The sequence below is a fragment of the Lingula anatina genome, chromosome 2 (genome assembly GCF_051362555.1).
Source record: "Lingula anatina isolate TDL-2025a chromosome 2, LinAna3.0, whole genome shotgun sequence".
Taxonomy (NCBI): domain Eukaryota; kingdom Metazoa; phylum Brachiopoda; class Lingulata; order Lingulida; family Lingulidae; genus Lingula; species Lingula anatina.
In genome coordinates this window covers 28,760,897-28,778,354 of record NC_141768.1, presented here as the reverse complement: position 1 = coordinate 28,778,354, position 17,458 = coordinate 28,760,897, and the positions used below count along the sequence as shown (strand labels likewise).

Here is a 17,458-nt window from a genome sequence, read left to right as displayed (position 1 = left end):
CATAGTTTTCCCCTTTATCTGCAATGTAAATTTTACCTCACTTTAAATTCAAAAGATGGAACCGAACTGGATTTTTCATGACATTTTTCATGTTGCTGGTCTTATCAAAAATTAATTGTTGTGATCTTGAATTTTGATGATGTACGACATGGCGCATATAAATCAAACAATGTGGTTATCGGTGACATAATTTGCTCAATTTTGAAACGAAACGCCCCCTTTTTTCCGTTTATGTGACATGGTTGATATTAACAGTTTAAAAGCACATCAGCATGTCAAAATTCAGATTTCAGTGAAGTAATGAAGGTGATCCGAGGTTAATATATTAAAAAAATGGAAAATTTTGCGGCGAACTCCGTGATAAATGTAAACGAAAAACACCTTAAAACGTGTCTGTTAACGACAAAGACCTTAAAACGTGTCCTCCAGCGCGACCTAAGCTTAAGGTAATTTCTTTTCTCACACTAATGTTGCATCACAAGCGACTGTGTGAGCCATTTGAGCTGCGATCTTCACACGAGGAGATTACTTGTGCCAGGGACTGCGGTACGATGGGATTCTGGCAGGCGGCGTCGTGGTGTGTACTGCTGGTGATAATTCAGGGTAAATTTCTGCAGACCACTAAGGTCTTTCTCTCTCTCTCTCTCTCTCTCTTTCTTTCTCTCCTTCTCTTATTTTTTTTTCTTTTGTTTGTTATTATTATTTATGGTTTATTTTGGGAGTGGATGCTCTAAGTAGAAAATACATGCATTCTATAGATAAGACGTAATAGAATCAAGGCGTTGACTGTCATTTGATTATCTCTAGGAGAGATATTGCGCCCGTTGAAACAGTTTAGATAGCTTAGATTAAGGGTCAACCATGGGCATTAACTTACATGGAATTGAGAATATGATGTGATGTGCATCTTTATTATCAAAACCTGACCTATGACCTATAACTGGTTTAAGTTACGTAAGGTCCAATTTTGGTCAGAGGTTTAGTATTAAGGAAAAAATTGAATTACTTTACCCACAGTTTACTCACATCAGTTATATTTTACACGGAAGAGGGACTAAGTTAATTTGTAGAAATTTATTTAAAAAAAAAACACTGGCCTCTCAAACGTGGACTTTGAGCAAAGAAACTTTGCACATGGGCAATATTGGCTTAGTTTAGCGGTCTACAGGTCGTTTACTTTTATAAACTGTAGAACTAGCTGAGCTGGGAAGGGAGAAAAAGTGCGGCAAAGGGCACGTTAATGTAGAAATCAAATTAATCTATATTGCGAATGATTCAGCAAACAAAGAGAAAGGTTATGTCTTTTCCCTTATCATTACCAAGATATTATATATAGAAAAAACAAATACAAGTCTTACAACGTGAAAATGAAAATTGTTATGCTGATTATTGAATAATGTTTATTAATGGTTGACATGATACACTGTATAACTGAAAAGCAAGCAAATGTTTACATCAAATAAGTGAGGGCAAATACGCCGTTATCGTGATGCGTACATAGCGAGATAACAAAAAAATTGTTGAAATGTTTTCATAAAAAGCAATGCGTTTAATAGTGTCATGTTATTAAGATATAGCTGTGTGAGAGAGAGAGAGAGAGAGAGAGAGAGAGAGAGAGATTGGAGAACGGCTATGTTGCCGTAACGGTTGCAAGATACAAATAAAAAGGATGTCGAAGGAAAAGCCTTTTGTGGTTTACTTATCGCATAAAACAAAGAAGTCATACCATTGTCACAGAAATTGTGGTAAAAAGCCGGGTAGGGATAACAGTAAATTATACTAAATTACAATTCGCAAATATCTTCCCAAGCATATAGATTAATTCTAACGTCTTCTTTCTGCGTTTTAGTATTTATCACATTGGAATTCGTTTAATGGCCGGCAACTTAAGAAAAATTTTTCCATATGACAGATATATATATACTGTAAGCGATAAACGGGGTACTGGTACATAAAATTGAGACAGGACTAAGTCATTCATTATACTCCAAAACGTAATTTAAGGCCACCCTATCAGTAATTGCTGACGCCATGCAGGGGCGGATTTAGACCGTCTTCTGGGTCTTCCGGAAGACGGTCAGATTTTCAAGTTTACATTTAATTTTTTCTGTCGGAAGACGGTCAAAAAATGGAGGATGAATCAACAAAGATAATGTGGAAGACTGTCAGAAAATATCTCTGGATCCGCCCCTGCCATGTAATCCCAGACTGAAAACCTATGGCGACCTACATGTAGCTTTACAAGACCAAATGAATGAAACATTCCCCCGATGTATTAAAAATCTTTAGAGTATGAGGACAATTTTAAATAAGAACTAAATACATTTTTTTCAAAAGGTTTTATAGCTGATTTGCAGGTATACACGACAATTACTTTAGCACAAGCCGAAAATAATTTTCATACCGTTAGCTTGGGGCCAACCTGGACGTTGGCCTTCATCAGAATAACCTTAGTTGGTATAGCGGTCAGGACACTCTTATAAATGTCAGGTAGGTCGACAACCCACCCCCGTCCCTATTCATGGGTGGCTGGTGACGGCTGTTGATTGCCTTTCGTATCTTCCATGGGATGTTGATTGGTTCGGATTCAAGGAGCTGATATTGCCTACAGTCACTGATTTCTTGTGTTCATTAGCCCTGAACTGCATATTTTCAGCTTGTGCTATATAATTATCAGGTATGATTCAACAAGCTAATTAACGTTTTCACTGATTTGACTGGTTTAAAGTTAACCTTTATTATATTTTTATTATCTTAATATTATAGCTATTTATTTATTTTGTTCACCTTATTTCTGTAATTTACTCTTGTTAAGTCTACTGAAAAATCCAAATGTTTTAGAGTGTAAATAGATACCATATTTATTAAATGTCCTGCTCGGGTTCCGGTCAATTCAAGGCAGTTTGTTCTTCACTTCGTATGTATTCCTTTACAAGGACATATTGTGTCCATCTGCGAGCTGAACCGTGCGCGCGTGTGTTAGGAATGTGAAAGAGAGAGGGAGTGCGTGCTTATGTTCATTCATTCAGTTGGAGGCTGGGCAATCGTCTACGCGTTGTTTAAGATCATGGCCAGCAACAGCCAGATTGAGAACAAGTTTGACAACTGTTGTCGATTGTATCTGTCAGAAGGCTGACTTCAGCTTATTTTGGAAATTGTTCATGTTGGATTTGTCTGGTTACTTTAGCCACAGATCGAACTTCTTTAATATTTCATATGTATATGTGATTCTATGTATGAGACTGATGGAATATATTATTCCAAAGTAAATAACCTATAAATAAGTATATACCCTCTATTTTAAAGATTATTTAAAGTCGATATTAGAAGTGTAGTAATAGAAATGGTTTTATATGCGTTTTTTCGGAATCCACTCTCTGTCGACGCGCGGTTCAAATGTACTTTCACTTTAAAGTTTGAAGTCTCGTTTGCACCCGACTTTTCTGTAGCAAGCTGCTGTACCTGTATAAAGATGTCTTTCATTTTATGTCTCGTAAAAACCGCCGGCAGGACCCTTGCCTTTCTCAGCTTCGTGACACAGTGGGTTGCAGTCGCGTGCTTCAAGCAATAGATAGGCAAAACGTGATTAAACGGCGGCTTCGTGCCAAATACGAGACAGATGATGATCTTGTCAGAAGTAATAGTGGACTGAAAGAGCATTTGTTATAGTATTTCTGTATATAGTACTTTCTGTCTTTTCTGGTGTTTTGTTTCATAAGTGGCGACCACTGTAAATTGTGTCGTTTTATTGGGGCATTTCTTTTGAATTTTACAATACTAAAGTCAAATAGAAACACACACAAATAAATAAATAACAGTGATTTTTGTGTTTGGTGTAAATAATTCCTCTGTATCCAGCATTTAGTATTAAACAGATAATTTCCTTCTTTCCAGATTTAACCATAGTTGCAGGAAGAAATTACGAAGTGACTTACAAGCTGGAACGAACCTTTGATGTGTCAGCCGAATATGCCATCGTTAGAACTGCCCTTCAGGACCAAATCGACGCAGAACTTCTCTTTTCCACCAATTACTCAGGTACATGTTCAGCACACATGGGTACACACACACACACACACACAAACACACACACACACACACACACTAGTTTCCCTGCCATATTTGTTGTAAAAGATTATACATCTTTGTTTTCCTTTTATTCTTTTAAATGAAATTAAAGGTACGTTTTCTCTGGCAAGCATGATATGAAACCATTTAAGTTCCAGTCAGTTTAATCCCATCTCTTAAGCCCATTTCTGCAAATTAAAGTTCCTTTAAAACAGGTAATGTTTATTTATCTATTTTACTTGTCAAATATGTTTCACTAAATACGTTTTTAACATCTTTATCGCGCTCAATACAAAAATCAACCTTAAACGCAATGAAAATTACTTCAACCTATGTGTTATTTTCTTTTTTTATCCACGCAAAATCTAGCTTTTCCGAAGTCACTTTCCTAGATAAAGTGGCAGTTAAGTACCATTCACTTTTGAAGTGCTATGGCTGAGCCCAGACTGGTGTAAAAGGAAATCGAAGTTGCCTGGATCTTGGAGGGCAATTTAATTAAGTGACATGTTAACATTAAGTCATGGATGTATAACTATACTTCCATTATTTAATCAAGTTCTTCGTACATATACAGACTTGACATTTAATATGGAGAATTTTTTCCGAATCATTTTTCATCAATTTTTCCTATTTTTTCGGATTGATAAATAAAAATAAGGATTAAAATAGTGTTTTGATTACTTTAAATAAACTCCTTGATGTCACTGAGACATCAGTTCTTTAATTGAATTCGCCAGTGAGGCAAACGAAATACATTGCTGATTCTAAGTCATACGACAACCATTAAAAGCGATATTTTGGATCTCCACATTTTCCAAGTTATCGTCTGTAAAAGAGTTTTACGCCCCAAAAAGGACCCTCATGTCAGTGTCTAGTCACGGCAACCGTCGCTGTTGCGACTGACCTCATCTGGCTGCTACCAGGGCTCTCAAGCGGTAAGGCATTCCTAGGGGTAGGTCAAAACTTGTCCAATTTGGTTCGGTTTATTTGTAGGATAAGTAGTCCGTATTTTTGTAAGTAATGACCTACTCACGGGCTGTACATGTGGTTCAAATCTGACGATCTTGATAGCCAAGGTGGCTGCTCTTGGTTCTGCAAGTTATCTGCGATTAAAAGAAAAGTGCTCTGTGTGAACCGGCACTTTTATTGTGCTATCTAAAATTGTTCCTCATGTGCCCCATATCAAATGGTAGTAAAGTGGTTCCCAGATTATTCCTATATTTGATTTTGTTCAGGTTTTTATCGATGACTACCATTGGTGTTTTGGCACCAATGTGATATCCACTCCAAATATTGATGCTGTCAATGGCCCTATTCAGTCAAGACGCGACACACTCTTTGTCGAAGGCCTCTTCAGGATGTATGTAAACTATACTTTGACTACTTTAGCACTGCAGGTGAAATCTGACCTCAATAAAGAAATCCACGCGGTTTCAGTGTTCTACCCAGAAACAGCCATGGTCCCCAGTTCATTAGAGAGACAGATGACAATGTTTTGCTGTTTACAGTGGCTTCCTCAGAGGTCTTCTGGTATTTTAGCCTGCTAAAACCAGTCTGATGTTCGCTAAGGGCCTTTCAGAACGCGTTCTGGTGGCAATTTGCCCATTATTCTGAACGGAATGGGTGGTCTTTGTTTATTTGCAGCAATATATCCCTCAGGACAGTGAGTACTGTATCCTGGTGGTAAGTATTCCATACACTGGACGTGGCCTCTAAGTAGGTACATCAGTCTGGGCATAACACTATAAAACTGTGAGAACCATTCCGTGTGACACAATAATCTGTCGTGCAATGCTTGTCTTTTTCGCGCCATTCTGGATAGATTATCACTGTTGTAACACACTGCTTAGCTCATTTTACGCACTTCAAAGCAAACCGTTTGCATGCAAAAATTCAAATTATTCTATGCAGTATTTGCCGCCTTGTGGATACTTTCTGGACAGAACCAATCTCTGACCAGTCCAAAGGAGCACTAATTAAATCACTGCATATTATGCAATGCAGCAGTGCTACAGCCATGGTAGTCAGTTAATTGGTAGCGACATACCTGACAGCGCACTTCACTATTCAAATATCTTATATGAGATTTGAGTTTTTTTAAAGGAACACATTTTTACCTTGGCATACCTTTGAAAGTTTAATATTCCATATTAAAAGCCAAGTCTGTACATACACGTCCGAAAGGCTATATAGTCAAAATTGATTTCGTTTGCCAAGAGTAGTTAACAAGTGTGGCCAATGGGATTGATTGACGGAGGTGTAAGTTTTATCAGCAATTCAAAGTGGCACCCTTATGACTTTGCCCTACTGAGTGTTGTCACAACGCCACTGTATAAAAATAGAGGTTTGGAGTGGCGGTCTGACAATGTTTTTAAGAACATCGGTAGATTGAAATCATGTAAACTTTTTACATCATACTTTACATGGCTACTGCGACTAATATGCATCTTTATAACCAGTTTTATCATCACAGAAACTATGCAGTACTGATGTTTTACATTAATATTTTATTCCTTAGATTCCACAAACTCCCTCGTGTACGGGTTTCGAGTCATTTCTAGGAAGCTCAAAGGCGGAGACATAAAGACGAAATACATGGACTTCAATGGACAACTCCAAACAGAGTTTTACAGGAGACTCCTACGAATGTAAATATATTTTCTCTCCTCTTCTGTGAAAGCAGTTATTGATGACTGAAAATAACACAAGTATGTTGTAATTGTTTCTTTTGTCACTATCAATTGATAATGATGATAAATGGCAGTTCTTTGTCAGTGTGCACTCCATGCATTTTAAAGAGACCTCATCCTAATTCTCTTGCATATTAAACAACGACAACAGGTATAGATAAGTATTAGCAATTTCACTTTCTCTATCTACTTATTAATGGTGAAATTTGTATTGTACTGTACAAATAACTATATTAAAACATTTTATTTAACCTCAAATGATAACTATTTTACCGACATTCTGTCCGTCCTTGAATCCCTCTTTTCGTCTGTAGTACATGTAAGTTAACATTGGCCCTGTCACTACCAGGTAATTATATAAATTGGACTACAACGGAACTTATTTTCTATTGATTTAACTTAAAATGCCTTATATTCAGATATGGCGTTCATCCACCGCAATTAATTAAACTGAGTCCAGCGGTTATAAGAGAGCGAATACCATCTTCCTTCGAAAACAAACTTGCTCTTTGCCCTGAAGACGCAATGCAGTGCGATGCCTCGGAACGCTTTAGGTCAATTGACGGATCCTGCAACAATCTGCGCAATTCACTCTGGGGGAAATCGTTCACACCACTTCTCCGTCTGTTGCCAGCCCAATACCAAGATGGTAAGCCTAACACCGTTCTCACACGAATTCACACGAGTTCACACGAGCTGTTTTGTAGATCGGTCACGCGATGATTTTGTGTCAGCGTGAGGTACAGGTAAATTCAGTGTGGAGTACAACCTCTACAAGTTCTGATCACGTGTAACATGATTTTTATTTGATATCTATTGATATTTATTTGATATTAGGTAATAATTCTTTCGATATTTCTTGTAATCATCAAAGAATCGACACCCATTGTCACTAGTAACGTAGACATAAAAAAGCATAAGAAAAAAGAGCGTAAAGTCTAGATTACATTTGCCACAGGCGTCAAACGATGAAATCGTGTACAATTGTCCTTGTGATACTTTTGACATCAAAGTAGTTACGGGATACGGTGAGTATGTTTACATTACGTGCATTTCTCCGACACAACCTTGAGGTCACGTAGGGGAAAATCGGTTGTTAGTTTTTAAATTGACAGGTCGAAACGCCATGCCTTGTAGAAAAAAAAAACATTTATTCTCTTTAAAATAATTTCCTTTTTTTAACCAACTAGGGATCAGTTCTTTGAAGGGATCAAAAAACGGAGGTTCACTACCAAATCCCCGTCTTGTCAGCAGAATTCTTCATGAGGACATTTCCAATCCAATGAACTATATTACAGTAGCCGCCACTTTCTTCGGACAATTTCTGGACCACGACTTAAGCAAAGCTCCAGTGACTAAAATCCTCAAAAGGGACAGTACGTAGCAACCTCTAAATATAACATTAACGTGATTCTCTTGGTCTTAGAAGACTCACTGGTAACACTATTAATTGTCTGAGAGATCTAGCCTCTGGTGCCAGATTCTTTCTCTTACTGGTACTATTTTGGCTTGGTCTTCTTATTTCGTCTCCTCATGAACACGAGAAAGCAACATGTATCACAAATACAATGCTTTTCAAAATCTATGTTTTTACTATCTTGAGTCTTGGTGGTCAAACTACATACAGTATATCACCTTGTAATCTATACCCCAATATTAACACAGATTTTTTTTTAAAAATTGCAAATCCTTGTTTTCTTTGTCTTATTGGGATTGCTTTTCACGTGGTAGCTCTTTTTTTTCAGAATCTGGCAAAAAAGATGTCATTGACGTGCGATGCGGCCATGACAACTGCACGTTTGGCCCCGGTCCCTTGAGTTCGTGCCACCCTGTACCTATACCGCACGGCGACGTGCACAGTATCGATAAAGAATGCTTTGAGTTCGTCCGCAGTTCTTCAGCTCCTCGTCAGGGATGCGTATTCGGTGAGTTGTGGTTGATTTGATTTTGACTTTATTTTGACCTTTATAACTCTTATCCAATATTAAAATATTTCAACCTTGTTGTTCATAAATCCGCTTCGATTAAGTCCACCCATAGGGTGGTTAAAATGGTTTATGATTTTTTAATCGCAAAGATAGGCCATGTTGTAAACCCTTAAGTTACTTTGTCATGCGAAAATAAATTAATATTTAATGTGGGGACAACAGCACCAGTTATCTGCCACTATACATTTAGGGATAACAATTTGCAATACCCCCGTTACACATAGTGATACAATGTACACATGACATCTGGGTATATATTTGTCTACATAACCAGGTCCTCGTGAGCAAAAAAATGCCATCACAGCATACCTTGACCTCTCCCAGGCGTATGGTAGCACCAAAGAGGAGGCGGAAAAACTAAGGGCTAAGGACAGGAGTAAGTGAAATTAACAGCTTGAGTAAGATACACCAAATGTGCACATAGTTAATAAGAATCAAGCAAACAAAAAAATGCGAATGGCACGGACACGCCGAGGTATGACGCGATAGATTAAAGAATTCCAGTTCTTAATTCTGACTGAATTTTAATAATGTAAATAAAAGATTTTTAAAACGTGCATTAAAATGATTATCCCGATAATTCCTCAGCTGTGCAAAAAAAAAATACTAGAGGCTCCTATGACTGATTATAGGCCTGTGTGTGTGTGTGTGTGTGTGTGTGTGTGTGTGTGTGAATGTTGAAGTATTTCAACTACCTGCACCTGTTTGATTTCAGGTACTGGGAAATTGGAAATGAGGCCCCATCCGTTTGTGCCGTCCCTTAAACCGCTCCTGCCGGTCAGGAATGACGAGACGTGCCGAGAAGAAGCAGGAAGTGTTAGATGCTTCCTGGCAGGTAAGAACCGTTTAAATTGTGTCAGTTATTATTATTTTCTATGAGTATTGCATGTGTATATTGGTCCGTGTGTGTGTGTGTGTGTGTGTGTGTGTGTAGCGGTGGCGAAATTGAAGACCGAAGTATTTACAGCTACAAGGTGAAGACGACAGCCAAAATGAAAGGCATGCATTTTTATGTAGCATTTTTAAATTTAATTTTATGTAGCCAAATGTTCACAAGCACAACGAAGCTCTGTTTTTGCTCCAAATTAAGTAGGATAAGTCCATATGACTGAAATTGTCATTTATTAATGACGAAAACTAATAAGATACAAAGTTACGAAACTGGGGAGATAATAAACATCCCCCAAACTATATAAGTGCTAAATATAAAAATAATAAAGTATGTTAATGAAATGTAACCAGGATTAATTATGAAAAATATGAGAAATCACAACAGCTATAGGAGCAAAAAATTGGCGCAAATGAAAATAAAAGGCTTATGAAAAATATGAGAAATCACAACAGCTATAGGAGCAAAAAGTTGGCGCAAATGGTTGGCGCAAATGAAAATAAAAGGCAAAAGGCACATTCTAAAGCCGGCCTAGGCTGAGAGCGAGCTACGCAACCCCTACCTTTTTAGGACGGGGACGTAGGTTTCCTCATTGCTCTGACAGCCCAATCATAGAGTTGTCTCTCTTGGCCTACGTACTGCCACATATGCCCTGCATAGTACATTTACCTAACTATAGTTTTAAAGTAATAATCTCACATGTATGATATATATCAATAAACAAATGATAACCAGATAAACTGAAATGACTAATTAATGTGCCAAATGAGTTATAGCTAACAAGCATAAATACAACCATGTTACATTGAGCCAATGCTCAAATCTGCTTCAGTAGTCATGAAAAGAGAAAAAAAAATATTGGGGGGGGGGGGGGTTTGAATAAGTATACCAAACATCACCTCAAAATTTTTACTCCTGAATAATGCACTTCTTAATGTTGTGAATTTTACCAGAAAAGTGATGGAGAGCATTAACTGTCTCCTGAATAACTGAACTCATATGCCTCTGATTAGCAGGCCTTCCAGAGGCAAAGTGGCACTGTCCAAATAGGTGCCGCTTGAAAGTAAATAAGTCTAAGTGTTAAAAACACCACAAGGATGAAGGCAGGTGGTAGGGGAGGGTGGAGGGTGTACAAATAACAATAAAGAAACGTAAGTAATAATACAGTGTAGCTGCTAAAACTGCGGGTAAATATATCCGCAGCTACAAAGCTGAATGACTTCTAACTGAATGCAGCTCGATGGAATAATCTCCAAAACATCTTTCATAGAATATACTTGTGTGTGCCTTGATACACAGCAGCTAAGACATTCCTTAACCCTGGACATCTGTTATCACCTTGTCTTGGTCAACTACTTAAGGTCAAAATGTGCAGACACAAGACCCAAACAAAACGTTGATGTATTACCAAAAAGTTAATAGCACCACTAAAACAAACCATTTGCTACATAAATACAATTAATTCTCTTAATTGTAGTTTTTCGGTAAGGATGGCAACTGGAAAGTTTAAAGCATTTGATAATACAACTGGAACAAATTATTGTTACGTGCATTTTATTTGATTATACTGTACAGCATAAATGCATTTCTCGTTTCTCATTGGATTTTATAGGCGTTCACTTTAACACTGAGAGTGAATGACGACATATCTCGCGCTTCAACTAACCATAACAAAGTAAAAGCTAAATTCATACAAACAGTTATTAGGTCTATAACACGTGTTTTGTTTTGCTCTCTCTCTCTTTCTGTCTCTCTCTCGAACTTTTGCAGTATAAATAGTTTATACAATTAGAAACAAAAGTTAACAATAATTCTGAATGTACAGGTCTTTTGAATATATATTTGTACTACAAATGTATGAGAAAAGTAAACAAAAGTAAAACGATATTACGTCCGGTATTTTAGTTTATATAAGAGCCCTTAAAACACATTATACGTACGCATTTATGTTGATGTGCGTCTTCCTCTGTATGTTTAGATAAATGAATAGATACAGATATGCGGTCTCTCATTTTAGGTGACGATCGTGTGAACGAAAACGTCATCCTGTCATGTTATCACCATATGCTTGTTCGTGAACACAACCGGATAGTGGATGGACTGCACAGTATTAACCCTCACTGGGATGGTGAGCGATTGTTCCAAGAGGCTCGCAGGATCAACATCGCCCAGTGGCAGAACTGCGTGTATCAGGATTTCCTGCCGGCCATTGTCGGGCCAAAATTGATGCAATTATATCAATTGAATATTTTGAAGGACGGGTTTTTCAAAGGTGATTAAACATTTTGATGGCCCTATATCACGTAAGATAAAGGCTGTTTAGACTTCAGTACACAAATGTACTTTGTTTTTTTATGAGGAAGTTAAATTAGTTTCCTGGTTAACCATGACAGAGTTAGTTGAGTCTCTTCTTACCATTACAAAGACTTTAGTTATATCAGGGCTATTAGTTATATTACTTAGTTTAATAAAAACAGTTCATGTGCTTTAAAATATACTATTCAACAAATATATATTACATATATCTCAAATATAGAATTTTATCAACTATCAGCTGGCATGTATTTCAAATAAGGTTAAACCCAGGCTATAACGAAGAAAAAAAGTCTCGGTATAGAATCTGTTTAATTGAATTTATCTAATTTATGCTTAAAGCAGACGTTGAGTACTTCCCTTTAAAGGTGCGGTTTTAAACTTCTTGTTTTGTACAGGCTATGACGACAGCGTGGACGCAAGTATCAGCAATGTTTTCACTACCTCAGTTTTTCGCTTTGGACACAGCACTATCCCCACAAAGCTGAAAAGAACGGATATAAATCACAACGTTATAGAAACTTTTGATACGTCTACCGTAAGTGATAACTTTATTTCTAAATCATCACATATTAAACTCAAAACAAAGTATGAATTTCTTCTCAACAGCAGTTCCCTTACGAAAATTGGATCTTATAGGATCCCATAAGACTTTTTCGTTAGGGTTTTAGGCCTAATCAGGTAATTATTAAGAAATTATGAGGCAAAATCTCAAAGAAATGCGACTTTGACATCGTTTATGTGATAACAATGCTTAAATTCATCTTATAAAATCATTTTAGTGTACAGCCTACCTTGCAAATAACAATATTAAAACTGTTAACTTTTGACAAGAGTCAAAAGTTGCCATTGGGTATCTTGTGTATAAGGGTGCTTTCCCAGAGATTTAGATCGATCTAAAGATTAAGTTTTAGATCGACCTAACTCCCTGGGGGTTCACGCTAAATTGCAGTCAGCCGAGCGGGCACCATAGTTAATTACCCCCTTGCAGCTTTTAGTAGGCGGGACAGACGCTTAAGCCGGCCAAGCTGACAGTAATCTAGTGAGACTCCCAACAGGGATAGATCGATCTAAAATCTATGGAAATGGGGTCTAAGTCTCTATAGTTTCTTCTGCATGTACCTATATTTCCCAACTTTAAATATCGTCGTTAATCTAACTGATCATGACTGTAATATGCCTTTTTGGTCCTTGTACAGATTTTTACCCGCCCAGGGATGGTGTATGATTGGAAAAATGGAGGTGTTGACTCTGTGGTGTCCGGTACCTTGGACACTGAGATGGAGACAATTGACCGTATGGTCACCGAAGAGGTCACTCTACACTTGTTCAGTGAAAACCCGAGGAGGAAGCAGCTTGGGATGGACCTTGTCGTACTGAATCTACAGAGAGGAAGAGATCACGGTTTACCAGGTGAAAGAGAAGAATAATCTCTATTATTAAATTCTAATTAAGAACTCATACTCCTTAATGAAATTCCAGCACATAAGTTTTTGATACATTATAGAAATATGTCATATCTATGTATATGTGTATCATTTAGAGCTCAATGAATTGTTATTTGTTATTGTTATTATTATTGTCATAATAATATTATTATTATTATTATTATTATTATTATTATTAACTTATATTATTATAATTAAGTTTTTTATTTATGTAGCTTTGAACATTAAGTCTTGTAATTTTCAGGATACAATGCCTGGCGCGAATATTGTGGTGGAAATAGAGCAAAGACTTTCAATGACTTCTTGTTCGGACCCCGAGAATTCCGACTGAAACCTTCCACGGTCCTCAAACTAATTAAGCTGTACAGGTAACTAAAAAGAACATTCTGTGAATTCCTAACCATTGCTCTCTTTTTCTCTCTGATGTAGAGTATTTTTATAGAGTAGAACATTGATGTAATACCAGCCTGAAATCCATAGAAAATAATTTGGAACATGTTTCGTAAATTATAATAGCAGGGCCGTAGCCCCCCCCCCCCCCCCCCCCAGGGATTTGAGGTGCAAAAAAAAAAATAATAATAATCGCAAAGGTAAAAAAAAATAATTGCAAAAAAATTTACGAAATGAGGTCCAGTTGGCGTGTTGTGTTGAAAAAATGACTGTACTTATGGCAAAATGAACCCACAATTTCTGACTTCTGATTGAGCAATAAATAACAGTTAAAATGCACCAGAATGCAGTATTATACATACAGTTTTTAAAAATTTTCCACACCGTGGGAGTCTTTGAAATAAGATTTGTCCAGACGTGTCTCTGGTGCCGTTTGCCCATTTTATACGTAACTGCACTAATGCATTCTATCCAACAATGCCAGTTTAAATATTTTAGAATATGGACAGATATTTTATGATGATATTTTATTTGTTGTTGATGATATTTTCAGTCACCCAGATGATGTTGATTCATTTACCGGCGGTTTGCTAGAAGAGCCTCTTCCTGCAGCTGGTGTTGGTCCCACCTTTGGCTGTATAATTGCCGAACAATTTCAACGTCTTCGTGTTGGCGACCGTTTCTGGTTTGAAAATAAGGAAAATGGATTGACCATTGAACAGATAAACTCTGTGAGAAGGTCTTCCTATGCAAGAATGATCTGCGACAGCTTAGACAGTATGCTTACGATCCAACCTAAAACGATGTTGCGAGCTTTAGAAGATGTCATTAGATCACCAAAGTAAGTAGCACGCACTATCTGTAGGGCATGAATGTCAAGGTGCCGTCATGGTCGTGTTTTCTTTCCATCATTCATTTAGGACACATTCATGTCAGAATTGCCATATGAAAGAGCAATGTGTTCCACCGTAAGGTTTCATGGCTCTCTTGATTTGCTTTGCCTCTCATCTTACCTGCCACTAGATGGACACCTACTAAATGGGCAACTGTTATAAGTAAGCACTTTACTAGCAGTTGGAGAACTTTAAATATTCATATGTAGACGCTGGTAATCAAGCAGTGAGTAATGCTATGTATTGTTTGCGATGCAAGAAATTCGTGGAATATGTTTACATTTAATCTGGGAACCCAAGTGGCAGGAAGTTGGTATATGATTTTAAGGGTTAGCATAAAGATATAGTTTGATCAAAGGATAAGATGAAACAAAGCTGACCACCCTTGCTAGAGGACTAAGATGGTGTCATTCATATTTTAATATTTCAACATATCCATCTTCTTTTATAGCTTCAATGTCCAACATGGGTACTACCTCCTTCAGTTGTACGGAAATATAGACAACAAGAGAGTCCCCTGCAGCCAGATCCCAGGCCTTGATCTGAATCTTTGGAGGGAAGAACCCCCCAGAAGATACCACGCCATTAGACCTGTCTCCAACAACCTGCAGAGCCGCTTGCTTCATTATTATGCCCGCCGCCGAGGAGGTTACAATTATAGGAACGCGGTTTATTAGAGGGCGCTTACTGTCACGTAAAATAAATTCTAATTGAGTTTTGTCCAGACATTGAAACATCCACATTATTAGGTCATAAACTGTGAAAACACATTAATGATGGAAACAAATCAATACAGTATCGACCAAATTAGAAACTATGTATTTGAATTGACAGAAAGGACAGAAAGAAATTGACTATATCGAAAATAAGTCTGTTAAGGAGTTAATTAAACTGTGGCTATGTCTCACTGTAGAAATATTTTTCGGCTAATAGGCTAACAGTGCCAATCGCATTCGTAAACAAATAAATACGGTGTTCGGTTTTGTGCATTGTTTTTTGTTTTTGTTTTTTTTCGTTAAAGGGGAGGAAAGGGAGAAGGGGAATCGGGACCCTCAGAGGCTAAAGATCCGCCTTTGTAAATGTATTAGGAATTTGGGCAAGACAGCGACTTGTGCAATTAGGGGGCCCAAATTTGGAAATAAAGCCAATAATAGTGTAGTTTGAACAGGGCCGTAGCCTCCGGGGGGGGGGGGGGGGGGGGGGGGGGGCAGGGGGGGCAGCTGCCCCCCCCTGGGATTTGAGGTGCAAAAAAATAAAAAATAATCGCAAAGGGAAAAAAAATTGCAAAGTTGGTATCAATTCTGTGAGAAAATGCACTCATGGCCACTAGACAATTATTCAACAATCTGTTTACAAAGGTGTACTGTTTTTAGCCAACTCAGTTCATGCCAAAAAAATGACTGTACTTATGGCAAAATGAACCCACAATTTCTGACTTCTGATTGAGCAATAAATAACAGTTAAAATGCACCGAAATGCAGTATTATACATACAGTTTTTAAAAATTTTCCACACCGTGGGAGGGGGACACCCCCTCCCCCCTCGGGTGCTTCGCCCCCTCGTGTCCGCTTACTGCCCCCCTGGCATTTTGTTCAGGCTACGGCCCTGTTGAATGGACGGCAGTGAACGTTCTTCCCTAATACTAATAATGAAAAAATAATGATAAATTATTTTGAGCTTAAATTTATTCAAAATGTTCAGTAGACTTTACATAAAAACAAGTACTTTAGATAAGAGTACATTTGCCACGGACATCTAAGCCGCTTACGTTGATTGCAATAGCGAGAATTCCCTCGGAGATGGATCGATCCACAGTTAATACGATAGGGTCTGGGAATGGTCCCTCAGTATCCATAACAATCACCCGAGAAAGGACAAATTTAAAGCCTCACAAATCATCGTCAAAACTTACGAAGTCTCGGAAACTTTGAAGGAGAGAGGGTTTATAAAAATAACAGACTAGCAGGTGCGTTGCGGCCACGCAAAAAAAAGCAAACCGCAACACCGCTCCACCCTCAGTAGCTCCCTGCGCCAGAGGTCATACACTGCACCACACCTGTCCCTAGTCCTGGTAAAAAAATGCTGTAGTTAACATCTGCTAGTCGACACTAGATTAATCCAAGCACCATACTGGAAATGTCAGAAAAAACTGAAAAAAAATCACTATTTTTTTTCACAGCACTTCATTTGAATTACTTTCTTATTTTTCAATTACTATTTGATTTTCTAACTCTTTCCCTACTGCTAACTCACTCCTAGGCTACTCCTAGGCTGACCTTCACCTTTGCCTGATCTGACCTACACTGAAATTAACACAAGCAACACAACACTGGAAATGTCAGAAAAAAAATTTAAGAAATCATAATTTTTTCACTGTACTATATTCGTGTTACTTTCTTAATTTTCGATGCTTGTTTCATTTTCTAACTTTTATTCCTACCCCCTTTTCTAAATAAATCCTGCTTCTCATACATCCTTTTTCACATCAACGATCTTTTTATTCTACCTCTCTTTCTTTTCTTTTCTTTTACACATTTATCTTTATATGAATCTATCTATTTATTTATCCTGTTCAGTGTATCGATAAATGCACACTGCACCACACTTGTCTCTATCCTGCTAGTTAACATTTAATTAATACAAACACCAAAGTTTATAGCACAACTTTGTTTGGTCTTTGTCAATGCCTATTGTATTTTCTACCTACACCTTAGCCTGATCTGACCTACACCTAGCCTGGCCTACACGTAACCTAACCTACTCCAGGCGTCTTCGATCT

At 37.6% G+C, this 17,458-nt stretch overlaps 1 protein-coding gene and 1 long non-coding RNA gene across 3 annotated transcripts; one reads left to right on the top strand and one right to left on the bottom strand.

Moving 5' to 3' along the window:
* On the top strand, positions 1–15,666 carry LOC106155474 (immunomodulatory peroxidase-like). Of its 2 annotated transcripts, none has more exons than XM_087004673.1 (14): positions 1–603; positions 3,895–4,038; positions 6,587–6,716; positions 7,178–7,407; positions 7,949–8,134; positions 8,504–8,683; positions 9,021–9,122; positions 9,462–9,581; positions 11,653–11,907; positions 12,347–12,486; positions 13,148–13,361; positions 13,641–13,764; positions 14,340–14,627; positions 15,131–15,666. In XM_087004673.1, exons 1-14 carry the CDS (start codon positions 468–470, stop codon positions 15,354–15,356), a joined length of 2,475 nt encoding a protein of 824 aa, XP_086860799.1. In that variant the 5' UTR covers positions 1–467; the 3' UTR covers positions 15,357–15,666. The 2 variants fall into 2 exon arrangements, with proteins under 2 accessions (XP_086860799.1, XP_086860800.1); XM_087004674.1 differs by lacking the exon at positions 1–603 and adding an exon at positions 2,466–2,490.
* Positions 9,852–13,211, bottom strand: LOC147763526 (uncharacterized). Its single transcript, XR_015332855.1, has 2 exons — positions 13,071–13,211; positions 9,852–12,432 (listed from the first exon to the last, which is right to left on the bottom strand). It is a non-coding gene; the product is annotated as an uncharacterized LOC147763526 (long non-coding RNA).
* Positions 15,667–17,458: the final 1,792 nt, after the last annotated feature.

Coding starts and splice junctions, on each gene's coding strand:
- LOC106155474 (XM_087004673.1), top strand. CDS start 468: ATGTTGCATCACAAGCGACTGTGTGAGCCATTTGAGCTGCGATCTTCA. Junction 604..3,894: donor ACTGCTGGTGATAATTCAGG/GTAAATTTCTGC, acceptor CCTTCTTTCCAG/ATTTAACCATAGTTGCAGGA. Junction 9,123..9,461: donor ACTAAGGGCTAAGGACAGGA/GTAAGTGAAATT, acceptor GTTTGATTTCAG/GTACTGGGAAATTGGAAATG.